Source organism: Falco biarmicus, chromosome 5, assembly GCF_023638135.1.
Source record: "Falco biarmicus isolate bFalBia1 chromosome 5, bFalBia1.pri, whole genome shotgun sequence".
NCBI lineage: Eukaryota > Metazoa > Chordata > Aves > Falconiformes > Falconidae > Falco > Falco biarmicus.
Genome location: NC_079292.1, coordinates 41,493,576 through 41,516,951, shown reverse-complemented (window position 1 = coordinate 41,516,951; position 23,376 = coordinate 41,493,576). Strand labels below are relative to the sequence as shown.

General features: G+C 38.7%; 1 protein-coding gene across 2 annotated transcripts in view; it reads left to right on the top strand.

Moving 5' to 3' along the window:
* The window catches only part of TMEM117 (transmembrane protein 117), a 235,168-nt gene that overhangs the window by 104,719 nt on the left and 107,073 nt on the right, over positions 1-23,376 (top strand). For both annotated transcript variants that reach the window (XM_056342162.1, XM_056342161.1), the window contains exon 4: positions 5,423-5,522. In XM_056342162.1, the coding sequence (XP_056198137.1) occupies positions 5,423-5,522 (100 nt within the window). The remainder of the gene's footprint in view (positions 1-5,422; positions 5,523-23,376) is intronic.

Below are 23,376 nucleotides of genomic sequence, written 5' to 3'. Positions count from 1 at the left end.
AACCCATGTATAAATAAGTTACCAACCAGCAGTACCCAGTTACAGCATCAGTCTCAGGTGGTCTGCACTGTGCCATGGATCTGTCCTGCTATGGCCAAGCCTTTTTTGCATCCTAGTTTTCTTGTGTCTTGGAGATTAGCCTGCTGAGCCTCTTGTGGCTGTTACCTCTTTGACATCTCGTCAAGTGAAATCCCTGGCTCAGTGGCTCTTAATTCTCTCTATTCTGGTGTCAAAGAAAAAGTTTCATCTGTACCACTGAAATGTTCACCGGGCATGGTTAGGGACTGTGTGATTAGATGTTGTGCTCTCTGTAGTGTTTGTAGGTAGCTATGCATTATGCCATTCTCATTATGATATGCTAATTTATAGGACAGCAGGTCTTGTTGTCTCTGTGCATCTTCCAGTCCCCTGTGACTCTGACTTCACTTCCTAGCAGTAAAAGGATAGCTTTTCAGCTGAGCAAAGTGCTACCAAGTGTCTTATTTGCTGTTTTGTCATTTTAGAGTGACAAATATGGATCAGGACTGTATACTGTATCTGCAGTCTTTTATGTATGTTTTCAGTTATTCTCACACTCTCTCTGCTAAATTAAGAGTAATAGAAGCTCGTAGCACAATGTCTAAACACAAACGTCTTTGCAGCCTGCATGAACTCCCGTGCTGTCACTTGCTGGTCATTGTTAAGGCATTTCACTTTGTCAGGTGCACCAAGGAAAGATGAGTTCCATATAATCAGCTATTTAAGGGCAATGCCAGATAATAAAAAACATCTCAGAAAAGCATGTATCAGACTGCAGATCATGTACAGACTTTTTATCACTTAACGTAAAAGATATCTAGGCCGCCCTTCCTTTTCAAAGAGCCTTAAGCACTCTATGGGTACAGTTCTTGTAGACTGTACAGAGCATGCCCTGCGTGCTATGTGCTGGCCCAGTGCCTTAAATACTCTAGAGTATATAAAGACCCAGACAAAGTGTAGTCAAGATGCACCAAGGTGGCTAAAATGGCGTTAAAAGGCAACTAAAACCTCCTTAAAGTGTCTTGTGCTCTCATTGCAGTGCGTGCATCTTGGTTGTCGGATATGTCACAGGCTTTACAAGAGATCCAGTGCAGGAGCGGGCTGGAAACTAGGACCATGCATGGCAATCAGTTAGCTGAGGGGAATGTGCTCGAGCTTGTCTAGACAACAACATGATACAGAGCACAGGGGAGTGGGGGACGGATGGCGCCATGGATGGCACCAAGGAAAGGTAACACCTTGCTGTTAATTGATGGTAGTTAACCACCGATCAGGGATTGCCTAGTATGCAATGCTTAGCTTCAAGAACCAATCTGTTTAAAACGTGCAGCTTCTGAAAGTGTATATAAACTCGTGCTTCTGTACAATAAATTGACATTTGCTTGCATCAACCTGCGTCCCGTCTCTTCATTCGCCGCAATCCAGGTCTCTTTGGATTATTTTCTGGAGACCACGATATGTCACAGCACCTGGAATTATTTAGTCGCATAGGCTTAGCAATGCCTTTTGATATGTGAACATACTGTTTTGACATGCTAGCCACCCTGCAGTAGCATAAGGCAAACAAATCCTTGACCCAGCATTGCTGCTGTAGTATAAGGCTGAATCATGCTCTAATCTGCAGCTACTATTCTGACTAGACTCCATTGAGAGTTTGGATCCCTGGCTTATGCTTAAATTTAAGTGTCTAAATTGAAGCTATGTCCCAGTTTTAGATTCCTGTGATGGTCAAGAAAACACCATCTCAGCACTGAGTTTCAGTCATGAATTTTATTCCAGTCCCTAGAACAATGTTGGCAGCACCACAGTGTCCTGTATTTCTTTATCCAACTTAAAATTAAAAATGTTCCATTTGCTTTAAGACTGTTCATCATTTTAGCAGCTGCTAAAGTGTTATCCATCTTTAAAAAAAAAAAAATGCTCTGACATGTTCCTTTGAACAATTTCTCTGCACTAGTGCTGTTGTTTCCCTCTGTGTCTGTTCTGTTCACACTCTGCTGCTAACTCCAGAAAAGTGGTCAGGTACCTTGGGCTCGTACATCTTACTGACTCACTCTTATTAACCTCCCTGTTGCAACAACAGGGATGTAGCCAGCACCTTATGACAGGGTTTTTTGGACTCTGTCATAGAACTAAATGTCTCAAGTCTCTTTTGTCTTTTGATTCCTCTGTTTTGTCCTATTCTGTCCTTCCATGGACTTTTGCCTGCAAAGAGCAATTTCCCTGGCTTTGCAGCTTCTAGTCTTACTGTTGAAGGTTAATAGTGGGTTTGTCCCAAATCCCAGTCACAAACTTGTCCTTTATCTGTTGCATTCACAAGTATTGGCTTCTCAGCCTTTAATTATTTACGCTTATCCTGTCCATTTCTGAAGAGCTGAAGAAGCAAACAGAAGCCTTTTGACAAGCTATAGGAAATCTGGGCTGACCATGACTGTTAACTGGAACCCAGCAGCTATTAGCCCTCCTGCAAGGTGCAGACATACATCCTAGCCAGGAAGCAGAGTAACTAATTCATGAAAACTTTTCTAATCAGTATCTAAAGCTAGAAAAAAGCAGGGATTTTTCCACAATAGAACTGATTTTACTTTTGGTACTGTTAAAATAAATATCCTGGTAATGTCATCAGGCAAGCATGGCTTTTTTGGAAATGTCAGCTACTCTCATTTATATTTAGAACCTAAAAATTACTGGAACCTGGAAATTAAAAATGGAGGGGGTTTTCATTTTTAGGAGCCAAAAAAACATATTTTATAAAAGTCAGTTTCTTTTTGTGTGTTGAAAAGGAAATAATACTGCAGAGAGCATAAAATCACAGGATGTAATGCTAATAGTTAAGAAAACAGTTAAAATAGCAGTGTATTTCATTGCTATCTCTAATAATGATAGTGCTAAAAATATTTTCCATTCCATAAAAAGTTGTAGCTGTATTTTAATTAGTAAATGCACTTAAAATATGCACAGGTTATGTTCTTAAGAGTGTCTTTATAATAATATGCTATTTTAACTCTAATCGAAGATCTGGCAATTTGCATATTTAATTTAGGCATTAATTACTTATAGACTGTGATGCGCAATTTATACTAGGCTTCTTGGATGCTTTCGTGTTTCAAATGTGTCTGTTTCAAATTAAAAAAAGGACTTTTAGGATTATTTGGTGCTTTGAAGGCCTTTCTATGTATTTAAGTACTGCATCCTGCTCATCTGACCCTATTAGAAGCCTTCAGGTACTTTTAACATGCATAAAAACAAGTGACTACATGGAGAAATCCAATTTCCATTAAAAAGATAGCTTAAGTCTGGTTTGATATCTCTTCTACTTGTTAATACCTACATTCAGTGATCAGTGACCTCTCAGCCTTTTCGGATAACCCATCACGCATACATCAGCCTGCCATGGGTGGCTGTGGCAGCCCCACTGCATGCGATGGGGCTATAGGACTTACCCCAGTGGCCTGTTTTTCAGGAATGTTGTGCAAGTGTTCATTTAGTTTCTGTATAACAGTAATCATGTATAATGCATATGGAAATGTATAATGCATATGACAAATGGGAATAAAAAAGGTGAGAACTGTGAGGGTTTCATATGTGTTTCACACTGATGAAAAAGATAAATATATGGTTTGCTTCTGGGGGTCAGTCCTTACAACTGACATATATTATCATGCCTTCTTTGTTAACGCGACACCTTCTTAAGAAATGCAGACTTGAAAATTATTTGCCTTCACAGGTGCTACAAGAATGGCATATCCAAGATGCAGGAAAAAAAGGAATTCCAAATGTTTCCCAGTTATAAAGAAGCTGGGAGATTATATCTGGGAGGAGCGTGCTTGCCTGTTTGCACAGTCTTCCCTAGGTGTCTGCTACTGCCCTTGCTTGGAAACAGGGTGTTGGAAGAGGGAGACTTTAGGCCGACCCAGGGTGGCTGTCTTGTGCTCTTACATCCTTATTTACAACACAGTGAATTTAGAATATTGATGATCTTATTAACAACATGGAATGGAATTAACAATAGCTGGGGAAAAAAAGTGCTGTTGTTTTTTTTAATTCCAGCAGAAAATCTGAGCTAGCATTCATATGCTGTTCAACAGATGAAAAAAACCACATTTCAGCTAATATGTTAGTGACATATTAGCTGAAAGGTCACAATGTGTATAATGAAAAGAGCCATTAAGGTATGCCATTTTACATGTGTCATGAAACTCTTCAAGGACATTAATAATTCTACTTTAGAACATACTAACTTGTGTCTAAAAAGTGATACAGTGCTGTGCATGGATTTGTACTAGCAAGATCCTCTATCCTGACCAAATATTTAGATTTTAACAGGACTGCCCCAGAAAGTGGGATCAGCTTGCCCTGATCCAGTTGCAGGGATATGATCTGTTAGCTCCTAGACATTGCAACATTTGGTGTTATGGTAATGGTAAGATTTGAATAATGGAAAAAGCAATGTTTAGAGAAGTTGTTACTTGCAACTGGCTCACTTGTGCACAGAGGCATAACACTTGTTACGCCTTAAATAGGCATAACATTAACCAAAAAATGTTTACAGGTACTTGAAAACAAAGCTATCACCTGGGAAGTCAAAATATAATTGCCATACTATATGATGTGTTAGTTCTTGAGGAGAGACATCTCTTCTTAATCACTATAAAAGAATTCTAGCAAAGGATGTGAGTGTATTAAAAATATGATCTTTTCCACAAAGGTTTTAATCCAGCACGTGTAACTTTATTTTCTTAGTTGCCCTTATAGCACCTTTATGAACTTTAAAGTAGAGGTAAAATTATTGTGTGAGGCTTTAAATCCTATCTGTTAAATTATTTAAAAAGAATCAAAATGCTTCTTTTAGATTTCAGTAAAATATATCTATGAAAATACATTGTATAAATCAAGAAACAGCAACATCCCACTGAATTTTTGCAAAGCTTGCTCACACTGTTGTGTTAAAAAAACATGTGGTCGTATAACTGGTAAAGTCAGGTGGCCCAATTATCTTTTTAAAGAGAACTTAAAGATTTTTGGGTTTCTTCATAAAGATTTTGCAAAGTCACCGATTCTGAGAATGTTACAATTCTATCTTTACAAAGGAAGAGGTAAAAAGTGTAAAATAGTTTATATTTCCAGAAGCCTTACATAATTCTAAAGCCTTTGCGTACCATTATTTTAGCATTTTCAAAAGAGACATGGGCTGTAAAATCAGATTCACATTTCCATTTCTAATTGGAATTGACCCATCCTGGTTCAGTTCAATGTCAAGACTAAGATCTAGCAGAAAAAAATCGTTATAAAAGAAATGGGAAATCTTTCACAGCTAATCATAAATTTTGTCACTAAAGCAAGTTCTTTATAAGTGAATTAAGCAAACGTGTATAGCTTACAGTCTGTGTTCTTGTTTCCACAGTGCATACATTATAACAGACTTCATGGGCATCAGGAATGAAAATTTTATGAAGGTAGCTGCAGTTGGGACTTGGATGGGGGATTTTGTCACAGCATGGATGGTAAGAAATGTAATATTACATTTTTAAAGAAAAGCAAAGGAATATGTTTGTTGGTTCCAAGGGAAAAAGGAGAGGAGAAGAGAAGAAAGAAAACTTAATTTCTTGAAGTATTTTGACAAGTGGACAAGTAGAAAGTTAACAAAGGCATAGCAGCATAGAGGCAGGGAGTCCGAAGAGTTTCAGTTAAAATGTATCAAAGCAATTATTTCATCTCTTCTGCTATGAGTGGGAGTTTTGCCGTTGACTTCTGTGAGGACAGCACAGGGGCCCCTCTTTGCTATGAAATAACATCATGACTGGCTATCTGGTGAAACAGTGAGTAGCAGCTGGAGTTGAACAAGTCTAATGAAAAGGATTTAAAAAAGAAGAAAATTTAAACTGAAAGATGTGACAAAGAACAATGGAGACGAGAGAAAGCAAGCAAACCAGTTAACATCCCAGAATCTGAAGGTAGCCTGCTTGATATGAAACTATCAGATTAAGCTTTGTCTAATCTAGGATGTAGAAGAATAAAGTTTTCTTGGATAATATTTGTTATAAAGGTTCTCTTTGAAATATGGGCAACCCAAAGATCAGCTTAGTGAGAGAGATCTGGAAAACGACAACTAACAAGGAACAAAATGAAGCATGTACACATTTCTGTTGTTCAGGAAAAGTATTTCTTAAACACAAAGTGATAAAAAATAATTTCTTTTTTTAAAGTAAAATTAGGTTTTTATGATTTGTGCTGGTAAGAATTTTAGCAATTATGACTGCAACATTCATTTAGATTGAGGAAAGAAGTCAATGATTTCTAAGCTTGCAGCATTGGTTTTAATTAGTCTATTTTTTTTTCCTAAGGATTTATTGATACCTGTTTGTTTACTCAAAAGAATCAATATAATTTCAGGGGAATTCATTAACACAGGGAACATTGCTTGATGGTGAATGTTTATCGCATATCACATAAACATGGATGGAAAAGATCTCAGCACTCTATGTAGTCAGTGACTGCAACAATCTTTGACATAAGCAAAGAAACAAGCCAGGGTGGATTAATTTTAGGACTGTGGTACGTGTTAGGAAAAAACACTATATGAATAGTTTCAAGCAGGAATGACTGTAAGATGCTAAGACTATAGTCTATAAAACTGTATGAATAGTCTTAGAAGGGTAATCTTGAGTTTCTGTCAATTTGTCTTCTATCCACATATTTGGAACATACTGTACAACTGACAGAAGGGAAAAAAAAATATGAAGGATTTTTTCAGCATATTGTTCAGTATGTGTCAGTGGTTTGCCCAAGGTGAATTACGCTCTGTGAAATACTGGCCATGAAAAGCAAGTATGGAGCAAATCATCTGTAAATACATTACAGTAAGGACATTGCAGACTTGGTGCATTTACTGATGTTGACAATTAATGTGGTTTTCTTGTGAATCAGTAATAAAATTCTTAGCTACTTCTCAATACGTTTAGCATGACCTTTTTTATAAATGGGCTTCCACAGCTTTATCCCACTATGGAAGGAAAGATGATGCATAAGCTAAGCTGAATTGAGAGAGGTCATGCTCATTGTACATACGTGACTTAGAGCTCCAGCGATAGATTACATACAAGTTGCGCTACATTAGGTAACGTTCAATTTTTTCAGTCCCTCTTTTCTCATTTCCCTGAAAAAAAACCCGTTACATGCAGCACTATATAAAGCATGGAGACAGCTGGATTCAAGAGGCATGAGAATCTTGATCCTTTTCTGTGTACTCAGAGCCCTCTCGGGTCTGTTCAGCAGTGGAGGCACAACTGGATTGTGCCACAGCAGGTTCTAGCAGTGGATGGAGTTATCACTGAAGAATGGGAGAGACTGCAGAGACAGTTCGGAAAGGGGAGGCTGCTTGTAAACTAAGCTGGTTCTGTTAGCTTTCAGGAAGAGCAGAGAGCATGGAATTGGAGGGTCGATGTGTTTTAGGACATGCTTTGATTGCACAAGGAGGGTTAAGAGATGTGGTGATTGGTGTTTAGATCTTCAGAGCAGAAGAGAATAGTGAGATTGCTTCTGCAGTGCAAATCTGTAGGTAAAGTGTATGAATCGGTCAATGGAAATTACAGTGTTTAAGGGCAGCTAAGCCTAGGAACATCAAAAAAAGCTACAGTATCAGGTACAGTGGTATTAGTAACAGAGGGGAGTGTGCATGTGCATGTACCCAAACCTACTGCACAGCCTAACTTCAGCAATAATATTCTGTGTGAACAGAAATTATCAAGTTGTTTATAATATTTGAATTTGCTTGAAATTCTGCATGTCAACCCCAGTATGGAATTGATATCAAAGTGACATGAGTGGGATTATTATATTCTATGAAGTTCTCCAATACTGTTTGGAAACAAGAAAGAAAAAAACAGGCCTCTAAAGGAATCTTTGCACATCTTCCCATTCACAGCAGTGCTTATGTGTTCTAATGTTTAAGAAGGTTCTGTAAAGAAGCCACCTATTCTTAGACTGCAAAGAAGAAGATGAAAAATATGTAGCCTTCACTTCAGTGTATTATTTGAACCGTATTGGAATTAAGATCTTTTTCCCTATTTAATGGGAAACTTTGGAAATAAGCAGGAATAAAGCAGAACAGATAGGATTCCATTTTTAAAAATGACTAATAAATAAACAATGATATTGCCCTAGTACAGTGAGGAGAGGCTTATTAAATCAGGAAAGTGATTGAAATCAGGAAAATATGTTTTGGATTGCTGTTTTGGATTTAAAAGGCAGAAGTGAACTTTCCCCCTAAACACTTCCTAGCTCACTTGCTGCTGCCAGGGTCTGAGTCAATTCCTAATAAAATCAGCAACATTCTTTCCACTGTGTGTATGGGCCCACAGTGCTCTGGGCACACAGGAGCTTCTCCCTTTGTACCTTTGGACGGAACTTCTGCTACTAATGATCATCTTTGCTGAGATCTGTAGTAAGTGTTAGATGTTCTAAATAAGTCTGTGAAGAGGGGAATGGGTTCAATACAGTAACTCTCTCTGCACTTTTTCCTCTTTGAAGTGAGGGAAGTATATTCTGCACCTGCTTTGACATGCTCTCCTGCTATCATAAAATGTGCATTCTGTTCTCATGGAGAGTGCTTTTGAGGCAGACACCACAGGATTTGGCACAGTAGGATAGCTTTGAAAAAAAGGTTGGATTCCACCCAGGCAAGCCTATAAACTAGCAATTACGGCTGTCTTCTGGGAGAGTGTTAGCAGGCTGAGGAAGGAGCCAATTCCAGGGCAGAATCTCTGTTGATGAGAGTCAGGTGGTCTCCTGACCCTCTCTGTAAAAATGAGCAACCTGCTGCAGCTGGGTTGGTGAGGGACACAGTCCTGAGCGTGTGTGGTAAGGCATGTTCATGGTATGCCTACAGGAGTGGGTGGCGCTGAACATTGACACAGAGGGCGGAGAACAACCAGAGCTGCTTCTGTTCTTTACAGCCTCGTAGAGAGGTGGAACAGCCTGCTTTTCTTGGCCTTGTTGGCTTTTGGACTGTCAAAACTGTTGTTCTCCACTTTGGGTGATGGCTTTTTGGACTCTTCAAAGATTACATACTGGCCCTGCACTCTGAATGGTATGCATACCACAGTGATTTGCTTACCAACTGCCATTGACATTTACATTAAAGACACATCCCTGCCTACAAGTCCCACATATGTGTGAAAGAGTCGGAGCAGTAGAAGTTTGTTACATCTTCCTTAGACCTTGCTTGCTGGGATTATCAGAAGCTGAAGCAGCCAACTTCATCCAGGGCCTGGCACTGATCTCTATGAATGTATCGGAGGCTGATCCTCTTGACAAGGGATCCTATTGCCATTTACCTTCCTTCTGAAAGGTAATTTAATTGAGATTCTCTTTTCCCTTGTTAATTGCTAGAGGGAACTGAGAATTTTTGAGAGATCACCGAGTATGGCAGACTGCTGGCTTATATCATCAGAAACAATGATAAACTCAAGGGATGGTTTAGTTTATTATTCATCAAACTAGTATTTACCAAATCTGTACCAGAATGTTCTTTTTAACAAGCAGAAGCCAAGACTTGTTTCAGCACAGTGCTTGGCACAATGTCTTAGAATGTAAGCTGAATCATTGTCACAATTCCTGGCTGTTCTTTGTGCCTTCACCTGACTTCAGTTTGACTCTTCCCTCACTTGGGACCATGAAGACTCCCAGTACCATTTCTGTCTTTCACCACCTTAGCAGAGGAATTAGTAGGAAGTTAGGAAGTAGTACTTCCTGTGTAGTCTGGATGGAAGGGTCACCACTTGTTCCACTGACCCATTATCCAGGACTGACATAGAGAGGTCCTATCCACTTGGAAGGATGGATAGGAAGGTAGAGACCTTTTATCCAAGACTTCTTGTCAGGACATAGTATTGGGATTTCAAAAGGTTATTACTGACTGATGAATTCACACCTACCTTTCCTCATTAGTGGAACTGGATAATGACCCCTATACACACAAGTTGCCTGAGCTTCTGTGAAGTTTCTCAGGCAAAAGAGTCACATCATTAGGTGATCATGTCTACGTATCATGGCATGTAACTTGTAGTTGAATACTGCTCCCCTTGATAAAGCTTATTTGTTCTTCTGTGGGAAAGATTTTCTCTTCTCTGAGATTTTTAGTGCTAGCTGAAAAAGCTCTAGGAAATGTACATATCTGCCCAAATGGTCCGGGTTTTCCAGAAGACAAATCTCACAACATTATGTGTACTGGCTTTGCTAATTATGAAGGAAATAGATTTTGTTATATTCTTTTCATTCACATTTCTCTATTAGGCATTTTTAATCTTCACCCTTTGTGAAGGAGGTTTCTGTATTTTCCCATTTTATGAGACCAACATCTTACATGGCTGGTCATAGTGTAGCTAGCAGGGGGGCCTGTAGCAGCTGGTTCATAAAGAACACTTCAGAAAGCTGAAGCCTATCCATGTGGTTCTTGATGCTATTAACATCAGTAGCTGATAGACTGAAGTGAATGGTTACTGCCATGAAGCACACAGCAAATTTGTAGACTCCTAAACTTCTTTCTATCATGCGCACCATGTTAGAGCCTAGGCTACGTCTGTAACAGTTGGACCTGGTCAGACCACAACTCCATCCAGCCTAGTATCCTGTCTCAAGCTGTGATTATGAGGAGAAACCTACTAGAAGAGTAAGCACAAGTCAGTCACATGGTAGTGTCCTCTAATACTTCCACCAACTGCAGGCAGTTTTATGTTTATAATAACTCTTGATGAATGTATCTTCCCTGTTCTTGCCTGATCTCATCTTTAGCCCAACTCCTTCTTTTAGCATCCACAGACTTATTTGGCAACAAGTCCCAGAGGTTACTGTATAGAGTCAAAAAAGGTTTCATCCCTTTATGCTTTCTCCCTAATGTTTATGATTTTGTAGACATATATCATAGTTACTCTAACGTATCCCTTCTTCAGGCTGATGTCTCTAGCCTAGTAAGTTGTTTCTCATACACAAGCTGTTCCGTGTATTTGATTATCTTTATTGCCATTTCCTACAGTTTCTCTGTGTTCTTGATAGGGAGATCACAACTGCCCACAGTGTTCAAGGTGTGAATGAGTGATGAGTTTTACAGTGATATAATCATGGAATCATTTAGGTTGGAAAAGATCTTTAAGATCATTGAGTCCAACCATTAAATAATGATTTTCCCTTATTTTCTATTCCTTTCCTAATAGTTTCTAACATTTGTGGAGGGGAGGTATTGACAATATGGGGCACAAAGAGCATATTTTTATGGTACTATATTACCATAACCTCAAGATCTTGCTCATGAGATACATTGGTCAGCTGAGGGCCAATTGTTTCATAAATGATGCTAGAATTGTTTTGCCTGCTATGCATCACTTTGCATTCATCTACAAAGATCTTCATCTGCTATTTTATTGCCTAGAGACTTAATTCTCTAAGCACCTTTCTCAATTCTTCACAGTCAGCAAGTCATCATCCTTATTACTGTGCATAACTTAATATCATTATAAAGCTTTCTGACCTCACTGATCACCCATTTTACCTGGTTGCTTAGGAATATGATGAATGACTGCATCCCCTGCACAAATCCCTGTGGAACTCTGCTAATGACCTCCCTCCACTGCAAGAGCCGTCTGGCTAACCTACTTACCTTCTGTTCCCTGTCTTTTAACCAGTTATTTATCAACATAAAGACTGTGACTGGGGTTTCCATAGGAGCCTTTCCTGCAGGATTTTTCAAAAGCCTTTTAGAAAATTCAGGTTAGGCTATTTCAACCATATCTCCTTTATCCATGTGCTTTGATGACCTCATTCACTAATCCTGTTCTGAAATACCCCCATTCCTTATATTTACAGAGCCAACCACTTAACACTCATTTCACAGCCTCAGTGCTTCCTGCTGCCATTAAAGACATATTGAGACAATGTTGGGTGGCTCTCAAAGTGCTGCTTGCATGAGAGACAAAAGGTCCCAGCTCAGGAGCTCTGAATGTGTGGAACAGTATAGAGCCATCTTAATGTGGCTTATCAGTGAAAGACAGTGAGCTTATTTCCTAGCAGTTAAACTTTGTGTGTTCATTTTACCTCATTTTGATTCATTTTCTCCATCTTTTCCCTCAATGCCCTGTTGTCTTATGGCCTGGGCACCATTTTGCAGGTGAACAAAAATTAAGGTGGGAATATTTTATTTTGTACGTTCTTCATATAGCAAAAGGTCAGCAGAGCCAGAACATGGCTGTTAATGTTATCCTGAAGGCAGAAACATCTCTGCTTGTGGTAAGACCTGTATTCTGAATATGTGCGTGGATTATGTGTTTCAGACAACATCAGCCATAGATGCATAATCTCTCTTTCCTGAAAACTGACATAGTCTATGGATCTCTTAGGCTGAACAGGGAGGGTCTTAACAAGTTTTTGTTATTTTCATAGTTAAGCAGAATTTTTGAATCATAATTTTGGACACAGGAACCTGTGTCTGCTACAGTCATTCTTTGAATCTGGGTCCTTCTTGACCTTCTTGCTGAGAAACACCTGTTCTTTCCTTCCCTGCTGTACAGGGAGTGGACACAATCTAGTTGGTGTAGTTTGGGATACAAGTGTTCAACTGCCCCAAATGAATACTTGCTTAACTTTTCATTTTGACCTTGGAAATGCTGGTTTGGTCTTTCTCTGTAAATCTAAAGCATAGTGGTCTAATATACTGTACAGTGTTGGATGAAGTAATGTAGCACACACGTTACACTTTAGTAAACCCATCACTGGATGTTATCTTGTGGCAGATACCTGGTACCTGTAGGTTATGCTCTGTCTGCTTTCTTCTTTATTCATTTTTGTAATAAGAATAGATGTTTACTTATTGGCATTAAAACATTTTTGATGGCTTGCAAGCTATTGGCAAGAATTTTAACAGTATGTGGAGATACTGACTTTTGACTGTTGCCATTATGATCCTGGAAAACAGCATTTATTTGTAGAATAGGAGAACAAGCTATTGAATGATTTTGAAGTGCTTCCCTTGTGTCCATTAAGACACAAGATTATTGCTGTCCTTATTTGCTCTGAGACATAGCTATCTATGTTGGCATGTTAGAGTAATGAAGGATTTATTGCCACTGTGCAGAAACTAGGTTAATTTACGTCTTTATTTTTATTTCATCTCATAATGTGTATGTGTTGCTAGGGCGTGTTCAAACAAAGTGAGCAACCTTGATGCTACAGATACTATCATGTTGCTGAAAATAGCAGGCACACTGCACTATTGCAGTGCAAATAGATAGAAAATAAAATACTAGTGTAACTAAATAATGTAATAAAGGGAAGGACACCAGTATAAAATATATGCTGAAAGAAAACATAACATTATGATTAAAAATAATAAAGTTTCTGGGATTTTGTATGCAACTTTTTAACTAAAAGAATAGCCACAAATGTTCACTTCTAAATTTATGTGAGTCTTAAAAAGTAATTCTTCTGTCCAGGAAATTCTGTTTAGCAAAGCATAGTATATTGTTTTACTTACATGCAATGAAGAATCCACCATTTTGATGCACATTCCAAGGTAGTTTGGAGAGTTAGGAGTCTTGATTGATTGGCACCTTTTCTAACACATGCCTCTGTCAAGGTTTGGGCATGACAATTCAAGTTATGATCAGTGTCAATCTTCTTGATTGTTTCTATTCCATTGACATATCAAATGACAAAATAAAACTGTAATTGAATTTGCAGTGGCATCTGAAATACTGTATAGCTAACAACTGCTGTACTTCAGTAGTGGAAATGAAAATAAATGATGAAGCATGAAGTGGAAGGAGCAAAGTGGATGACACGTTACTAAACTCACTTGCCAGGACTGTACAAGAATATGAATAATAACATCAATGGTGGCAACGTGTTTCTTTCCATTCAGAGAAGCTGGCACAACGTCAGTTGCCCTTTTTATTCATCTGTGTTTCTTGTTTTGGTTTGATTTCCTCTTCCTAAGGGCCAGTCCAGTTGCAGATCCATTCTGCACCTAGTGGTTCTATCTCTAGGTGATAACATACATGTAATTTCATCAACACAATAGATGTGCATACATCCAGTCATCTGAGACCTGCTACTTTTGTATTTTCAGTTTTGTAGGGCATGAATGTGCTCACATCCTGCTCTGCTTCATGGCTGGTACTTAGTTATATAAGGTGGAGTGTGCCTGGTGTCATCTGAGTTCATCCAATCATCCCATCAAGTCAGATTGCACTATTATTTATTCATTGATTGATAGTGTAGCCATCTGTTCATATGCTCTAGATTATAATTATCTGTCTTTTCAAGCTTGATCTTTTTTTGTATTCCCCTATTTCCTTGTGATTTGAATTCTGACCAGGCATTGCCAGAAGTGTTACTTCATCCCTGTCTGCTTCCTGGCCAGTGAGTTCCTTCAACTCATCGTCACAGCAGGTATCTTTGTTGATAACCATTTTCTGGACTTTAAAACACGTGCTTGGTATATCTAACAGTAAAAGCCTCAGGATTTTCTTCTGAAGAAGGTCGTAGCCAGCTTTAACTTGAAGCTCAAGAGTAAGAATTGGAAGCCCCAAAGTTGGGCCCCAAAATCTACCCTAGAGTTTCTGCAAAGCAGGAGCTGACAGCTTTCTATAACAAGCCAAAATAGTTCTAGGAAGTTCTTTCAAGTAGGTGGGAAATTTCCCCCACTATTTTTTTTTTTTTAAGGGTTATGGGCTCATGACCTTTTGTGACCTTGTATGCACATTTCTGTACTGTCTGGATCCCTATCTCAAAATGTAACGTCAGATCTTCAGCTGAACCAGGCAGTGTGGTTGATGAATGGTCTTGCCACAAGAACAGAGCTCTTTCATACTGGCTGGAGAGATTCTGTTCATTATCATAAAAGCAACCCAAGTTCTCAGCTCGGTTCTCAGTCAGGATCACCTCATTTTCAGATCTCAACCCTGATGATGTGAGGTTTTCTACTGGAACCAAAATTCTGCATATGGTCAGTCAAGGTTCACCTGGTAGCAATCTCAAGCCAGTAATCTTCAGAGAGCGAGCAATGAGTTCCTTCTACCCTACTGTACTTAGTGTTCTGGTGAAACTAATTAGAACGCTCTCCATTGGAAGGATCTAGTTTTCAGGGTGACTTGACCTGGGTAGTGAAGTCTCCTGTGGGCTAGTGTTTCAGTCCTGTGACTTGTGCACTGCTGTGATTTTTGATGGAAATATCTGTCTTGGATACTTCTTCAGCAAAGTATATTAGATACCAGTATATACGGATCTTTCTCTTTTCCAGTGGGGACATTCTTCCTGGATATGATACCTCTACAAAATTATCTTAAATTCTTTGCACTTTTGCTTTCCAACTTCTACCACAGTCAAATAAATTAACATACTTATTATTCCCCCCTTCATCTCATGTCTTTGGGCTGAGCCATCAAGATAGATGTCTCTTTTTTTTTTTGAGTTGACAATGCCAGAAATCCCCACAATGTTTTTGAACAGTTGACAAATCCAAAAAGTTAGACTCCGCTTGCTGAGACTGACCATGGTAACTGACATGGTGACCACAAGCTGCCTCTCACAGGACTGCTCTGGAGCTTCTTTCCATCACCGAAGCATGTTTCAATTACAGCTCAATCTACATTCCAGCTGGAAATGGTCTCTGCTCCTAGCATTGGCCAAATGACCATGAAGAGTTATTGTTATTCTTTCATAAAGCTGTATGCCATTATACAGGTGTCCATAATTGATGTGGTTGTTAATTGAATAGTCTCACTATTTCTGTATGCTCTGCTTTACTGCCCAGCCTCAGAGTCTGAATAAACAAATAACTGAGGGTAAAAAGATTTTCGGGTAACTGGAGATCTTTAAGATGCCCAGACCTTATGTTCACTCATTTTCTACACTTATTCTTACCTTTCCTAGAACTTTTTCCTCTTGTGGCTGCAGATAATGTAGATGTCATTTAAACAATACCTATTTTTGGTGTCCTCAGGAAAAGAAAAAGTAAATGGAGCTGTACTGAACAACAGTATGCCCCTTCAGAAGTATCTACTTTTTTTATTGCCATGCTTGTGTAGCAAATACTATAAGTTCACATACAAAGTGAATGTTTTGAATAGTCCTGTGGCTGGTTATTAATGTGTTTTTGGAAGTTCCGGTTGTTTATATAACAACACTTCATCCAACAAGATTTACTTGTTCTAAAGAGGACTTAATAGAAGGCCAGAAAATTTAGTTAGTAGAGAGGACTGTAGTTACCCTCAAGAAATGGAAATAATTTTCCATTAGTTTTCTGGTTGTTGGACAAGAGGTAAAGGTACATTTTTTAGCATTAGTTGTCTAATTAGCCTAAGTTAAAGACAACATATACATGTTATCTGTATGCAAACTGTTCTTCCGTAGTTCTGGGTGTAAAGTTCTGTAAATAATCCAGCTAAGTCCACCGTTCAAATGAATTCAGGAATTCAGTATTGGAGAATGCCACTCATTCATCCTGCCTACTGTCCTGCATCCTGCACTGGTCAGTGTGAGATGCTCACAGTGAAAGTTAATGTGATGTCATCAGGGACTCTCTGGGAGGGTGAAAAAGACAAGAAGTAAAAGGGGATGGAGAGGTACATTCTCCATGAAGCCTTCAACAACTAGAGCCCCAGATAATGTCAGTGGGGGCTAATGCAGAGGTTGTTCCAGCTACCTAGTGGAACCTTTTGTTATCAAAGCAAGGAATAAGTTTCCTTCAGGGAAGGGACAGAGAGAAAAAGTCAATTGGGCAACAACAAGGTGTATTTGCTCTTCACTGGAGTGAAGTGGAGCACAAGCAGAATGGAGGAGGCTCAGGATGTGCAGGAAAGTTAAACATGTTTACTGTTTAGATGCTACAGGTTTTGTGTTGAATGCCCTGACATACACTGCATCCCTTCTGAGAATTTGGAAGTCTGATTGAAAAGTGAAATCTCTTCTTTTATGATGACATTTATTTTGTGACTTTCTGATATTACAAAATTGAAACAAGTGCTATCTCTTGTGAGGACTTCTGGGATAACTCTTAGTGCATGATAAGATTCTGTATTTGTTAATGTGTTGTAGCTGATTTCACTATTAAAACACAGAAAGGCTATTTTTTACTTCTGTGTCGTAGTGCTCCCTTATACCCTCCAAGAACTGTTGAAAACTAAATAACGCAAAAAATAGATTCAACAGGCAGATGAGAATTCTGCAAAGTGGCCAAAAAATCCATGGCACTGTGCCCAGGGAGCCTGTGTAGGTACAGCACGCCTCACTGATTTCCCTAGCCAGCGATGGCTTTTTCCATGTTACACATACGCCTGTGTGTAGGGAGTGAGGAACTGGACTGTTGCAGACAGAGGGGGAATGTGAGCCAGCAGGCTGAGAACTGTCCACCTAAACAATGGTATAGTGCTGTGCTTAGAAGTTAAGGTGACTGTCTTCTGATTGTGAGGAACGTGAAACTGAGGCCTAAGACTTGGTTCCTTTTTATCTCATTTTATTCTGACAATAAAGTTTCTTTTCATTCCAGAACAGTGGTGATATCTGTCCTGAAAGCTCCAGTGTTCTGAGATGCTTTAAAAATGCATGAAGGATCATGTCAAATATTAATGGGAGCTATTCTTTTCTCCAAATGTTGCAGATGAAAGATACGGCTCCATCTTTTTCAAAAGACAAGGTGTAAGGGAGAGTATACGTTTTCCTGCAGCTCAAGTCTTGTCCCATTGGTTTGTTTTGTAGCTTCAATTAGCCATACAGTTATAAATCAGTGAGACTCAGGGTCCAATATTTTCTTTCCCTCTTTATCATACTCTTCTTTGTTCTGTTTCATGTAGAACTGTTTTTGCTTCTTGACAGTATTTATGCAGCAGATCTTGATACATCCTGGTTACATGTATTTAGAAACTCAAGTCAGGGTACCATATAAATTAAAATAACTATGCAGTAATTCTGCATTCTGGCATGATGTACTCCTTAGAAATGGTGTGAAGGAGTGGGTGTCAGAAGTGCTGCAGAAGTGGGCCTCTAGAAATAACATGTTCTTACTGAAGAACTTTGAGTACAGATGGCAAATGTGTAAACTGTTGGAGTCTCTAAGATGGACACTTCCTCTCTGGAACAATCTGGTTCTGTATGAGATGACTGCAAGCACAAACCTTTCCCACTGACTGGAAGAAAACAATTTTCTCGCTGAAACTGAAGCCATTACCTCAATAAATGCACCAAGATGTGCAATGGGAAGATCTATAACAGGATGGGAATGAGTTGTTTGATAAGTATTATAAAAGGAACATTGAACTGGCTGTGCAAATTCAGCTGAAGATCTTTAGTGGATTAAATATATGGTGAAATAAGACCTTCTGTATCCACAGGGAGAGATTAGCAGCAGATGGCAGTGGTACACAGCAAAGCGTTTCTTTAAATCTGAATTCCTTCAGGGTCTGTAGGATGAACTATTAGAAACTCTGTAAAGGGAAAAGAGGAAAGAAGCATATTTTATTATGGAAAAGCATATCACAGCACTCTAGCCTAAAAAAAGTATGTATAAAATCCATACTTCTCAACAAGGGAGAGCATGGTAGAAACTGGTAAACTAAGAAAGCAAGCACTATTGCTAGTATTGAACTGCATTATTTAGAGGGGTGGGTGTTCAGCTGAGAGACTTTAGTATGAGGTTGGAAGAAGCTGCAAATGCATCTGGTGTCTGTTTCCCTTCCGTATAGACTTATGTCTTCTCTTTTTACACTTTTTATTTCGTATTGCCTCGAGTGTAATCTTCACAACTGAAATCACTGATAAATTCCTATTGTCTGAATTTCATCTCTGATGCTGTTTCGTAGAGCAAATATATTTAGACTATAGCCAGAAAGAAATGGTTTAAATGCCCGGGTTAGCAGAATACCATTCATTTTGCATTGAATTATGCCTAAAAATAAACTAAGTCTATCCTTACAACAGCTACAGTAGCTTAAAAATGGTATCCCATGTTGCCAAAGGTCAACTCAACCCACACATTCTGACGATCAATACAATGTATCAGAAGAGCAGTTAAGCAAGTACTTGTGTAAATACAGAGCAGAATTAATTTTCCTGTGTGGTACTGCATAGTGTATGAATTTGTTGTGATGTGGTGTGAGAAGTCTTCTCTTAATCCACCCTGCTAATAACCCTGCATCAAATTGAGTGAGAATTCCTGACTTGTAAGTGAAATCACTAACTGTACCCTATATGTATGGAAGGTGACAGTAAAGCTGAGTCTAAAATCTTAGGAACTGTCAAATTACACTTATTATACTCTAGCCAGAAGGTCAGTTTTTCAATATCCATACTTGTGATTGCGCTCAAGAAACACTGAAATTTCCACATATTCAAGGACAGTTTCTATGGAAAAACATAAAATAGGTTGACTTCCAAAAGCTCTTTGTTGCCAAACCCCAAGTCTATCTTTGGTGCAATTCTGCTGACTGTAGCAGACTTAAAATACACAATTGCTTTTTAAAAACTGAGATATTAAAATAAAAAGTTTCAATGGATCTGAATGAATAATCATTATAAAACTTCATTTAGTAACTCAGTAAGATGAGTCTAATCTTGTCTTGGTCTTTTTTTATTGTTGTTTTACACTACTTGAAATGGGAACTTGAAGGACTTTTTTAAATGGATAGAAAGATTGTTGAGTTTCACTTAAACTTTTGTAAGTACCTTTAAAACCTCCATTAAAAAGCTATTTTTGTAATTTCTTACAGTACTACGCTTCTCCAAATCACAAAAGAAATCACTGCCTCCTACACTGGCAGTAATAAAAAAGGTTTTGCATTTTGCAGACATTAGGGATTGATCTTTATAGCAACTCGTGGAGATAGGTATGCTAATATGCCCCTGTTTTACAATAGAAAACTGAAGCAAAGGAAAAGGGAAGAGATTAAGCTTTTTGAAGCCAGATTAATCAGGCATTACCCACAGCTTCCAATAATGTTACGCTGACCTTCATATTAGTGTAAATGATGGCAAAAAGTTTTATTTTGGGCAGCAGATTCTCAGTCCTTATATCTTGGAGCTGAAAATGCTTTGGTGCTTGTCTGGATCATGCAGGGAATTGGTGATGGAGCTGAGACAACAGGTTGCTTTCAGCTTTGTATTTGTCCCATCACTGTTCTCAAATATTGAAGTGGTATTGTTTTCTCTATCTCCTTTGATGGCAGCGTTCCAATGTATCTAAAACGTATCTGTCTCTGCAAAGATGCTGAATAATTTCTTTTATGGAAAATTGAAAGCATGTATGTGCACTGGGGGTACATCAAGGTAAGGAGCTGCTTTGGGTTTTATTCTAGCTGGTGATTAGAACATATTCCAAGTTTTTTCCTCAGCTTTATGTAGGTGAAGGGATGCTTCCAAGCATTGGATGCCCTGGACTGTGCTTCCCTTTCTCTTGTCTTCAGCTGTATATGAACCACAGAAAACATGGGTTTTTCTCTGAAGGTTTGTTCTGTGCCCATTTCTGAAGACCCCCAGAGCCTTCTCTGCTGTGTTGCATTCCCTTTATGCTTGTGTAACTACCAAAGGGATGAAATTTATACTAATATCTGATTGTGGAGAATCAGGGCATGTATTCCAGTTCTCTTAACTGGGAATTAGGTGGATCTTCGCTTAAATTTTTTTGTCTCATCATATGATGCCACAAAAAATCAGTTTTACTACCCACCCCCCCAATTTTATAGTAAAGAAGCAACCTAGGTAGAGTTATTAAACAACATGATATACTTTATACTGGACAGAGTGGTGTCAGGATTATCAGAATGAGGACAAATCACGTAGGTATGACTACATCAGTGCCGCACTGGCAGAGGTCCAGCACTAGTGCAGGGTACAGCTCAAGTCACGGCACTCAGGTGTTGTATTAGGCAGGCCCATACCTATCAAACTGCAGACATACTGACATGCTTTGCACACGCTTCTTTGTATCTCGTAGGCCTCCAGAATATCCACAGCAGATGAGGCTTTACACCTGTATGGCATTACACCACCTAACAGTAAAGTCCCAAGTTATTCATTTGCCACATGGTCTTCACTATAGGAAAAGTGGGAAGTAGGGATATTTGTGTTTTGTTCAGGTTGGTACTTGGCCCAGAGAATGAAGGTAGGTTTTGTGCAACCAAATGGTGGTTTGGTCATAAAAGTTATATGATTTGCATTCAGACAGCTACAGATTTTGAGCTTTTAATCTGAGCTGATTTTCTGGGCTATCTTAATGATCAATGGAGAGAAAAAGGCCTGCTAACAGGAGTATAGCTGACATCTGAAATGATGCAAATGGATCACATTATAAACCACTTATATCTCTCCACTAGTAGTAAAGAAATTGCTGGGTGACTTATTTAGATTAAAATAAGATTGACATTAGAACCAGATTTAGATGTTTACATTTTAGGTATTAGTTATGTACCTGGATACAGAAATGCTATAAGTTGTCCCACAAACCTGCAGAATTAAAGCATGGCAATGTTTACTGTCAAACATCCCTTGGGAGCAAAGGAAGGTAAAGGAATACTTCCAGAGTGGCAAGGCATTCCTGGTGAAACAAGAGAACTTCACACAGAGTCTGAGGCTTATGCAGCAGTGAATAAATTAAACAATAATGCAAAGAAAACACAAAGAACTCACATACAACAGCAGTGTGAAATCAAGGATTGTATGGACAGTAATGAGAACAAGCATGACTGTGTATCCTCCAGAACTTTAAATTTTACCTTGAAGTTAGCAAAACTGTTGAGAAGAAATACTGTTTAAGTTATTTAAATTTCAAAACTAATTTCAAAGAAGGTCCCTGGGCATTTACCGATAAAAACGTGTGTGTGTGTGCACAGATTCAACACCAGGCCTGAGAGACAGCCTTCTTGTGTGTTCTTTTATTGCCAATGCAGAACAGCCTTAATCTTGATGATGCAACTGAGTATTATTAATACCAAAGTCTCCTAATATATGTACAGCAAACAAATAGACCTCATTTATTACTAAGCTGACCTGTGACCAGAGAAAGCTTCATCTCATTGATTTCCCCTGAATCTCTTGTCCTGTGGTGATTTCCAGGCATGTTCTTAATGGCACGACCAAAGCCAGACTATGCCTGTATCATCTACAATGTTTATTCATGCTCTTCTAAGCACTATTTATATTGATTTAACCTATTTCCAAGGTTATTTTATGCTATTTAGTAGACTAAGGGCTATTAAATAAGGCTATTAAATGAACAGCCTGGATCAGCCACATGTTCCAAGCTGGATATTTGAGAATAACTTCAGAACAGATGCCAACACTGGTTGATTATTCTTGTGTGAGGGCATACCTCTGGGTTCTTGTCAGGTCAACTGTACATCATCTTTCACCTTTAGAAAGGTATAGAGATTTGGGAGCTAAAGACCTGGTATGGTGATTGCTGCATGCCACTCTAATATTGGAGGTTAAGTGCTGCTGCTCTGTTGGGTTATTGAAGGCTTGTTTGGAACTCAGCGGAATGAAGCCTTGTATTGCTAGAATGAAACCCAAATTACTAACAGGTATTACAAAATTCCAGTTACTTGACAAGAAGGAATAACAAGAAAAGTTCTTACAAGTTAGCTGCAATGTGGGTTTTGTATTAAAAGCCCTGAAATCTAGCCTTGGTACGATGCTGTCACTATCTGTTACTTCAGAAATTAGCTTTTTCCTCTTAGGTTGCTTTTTTTGAACTCATCCCCTGTCATCCATTTCAAGCTGTAGCTGCAAAAAGACTGTATTTTTCTACTCTTATTTCTGTGTGTCAATATTCTGGGATATTCCTAGTGGTTCCCAAATATTTTTTATTTCATGTTCTGCCTGTATCCCTTCCTGCTGTCCTGCTTTCTGTGCACCACACAGCAGTATATTAAACTCTTCAGGTTTCTTTCTGCCTTTGTCATGTGTTCATTCCATGTCTCTCGCCCAGTATTTTTAGGCTGAGCATCCTCTCAGTACACATTGAACTCCAGTTCTTTCACATGGAATTAAAAATCTGCCCACTTAATTTATGATGACTTCTATTGTACTTCTGTCTTCTGTGTTTCATTTTCTCTGACACCTCTATTCTGTAAAAAAGGCACTAACTGTGTTTTTCACTGGCTGGGGTTTGGGGTTTTTTTTGCAAGCTGTACAATGCTAAGGGTATACTTTACTAATATTTATAAATATTGTGCTGGTTGAATTTTTTTGGCATTAGCACAATTGCTTCTCCTCTTGTATCACAGGCACTGGAGGAGGTCCTGCAGCCCTGTGCATGTTGTCTCCATTGCAATGATATAGTTTGTTTTGATGCTCACAGGGGACAGTGTAAAACCTTAC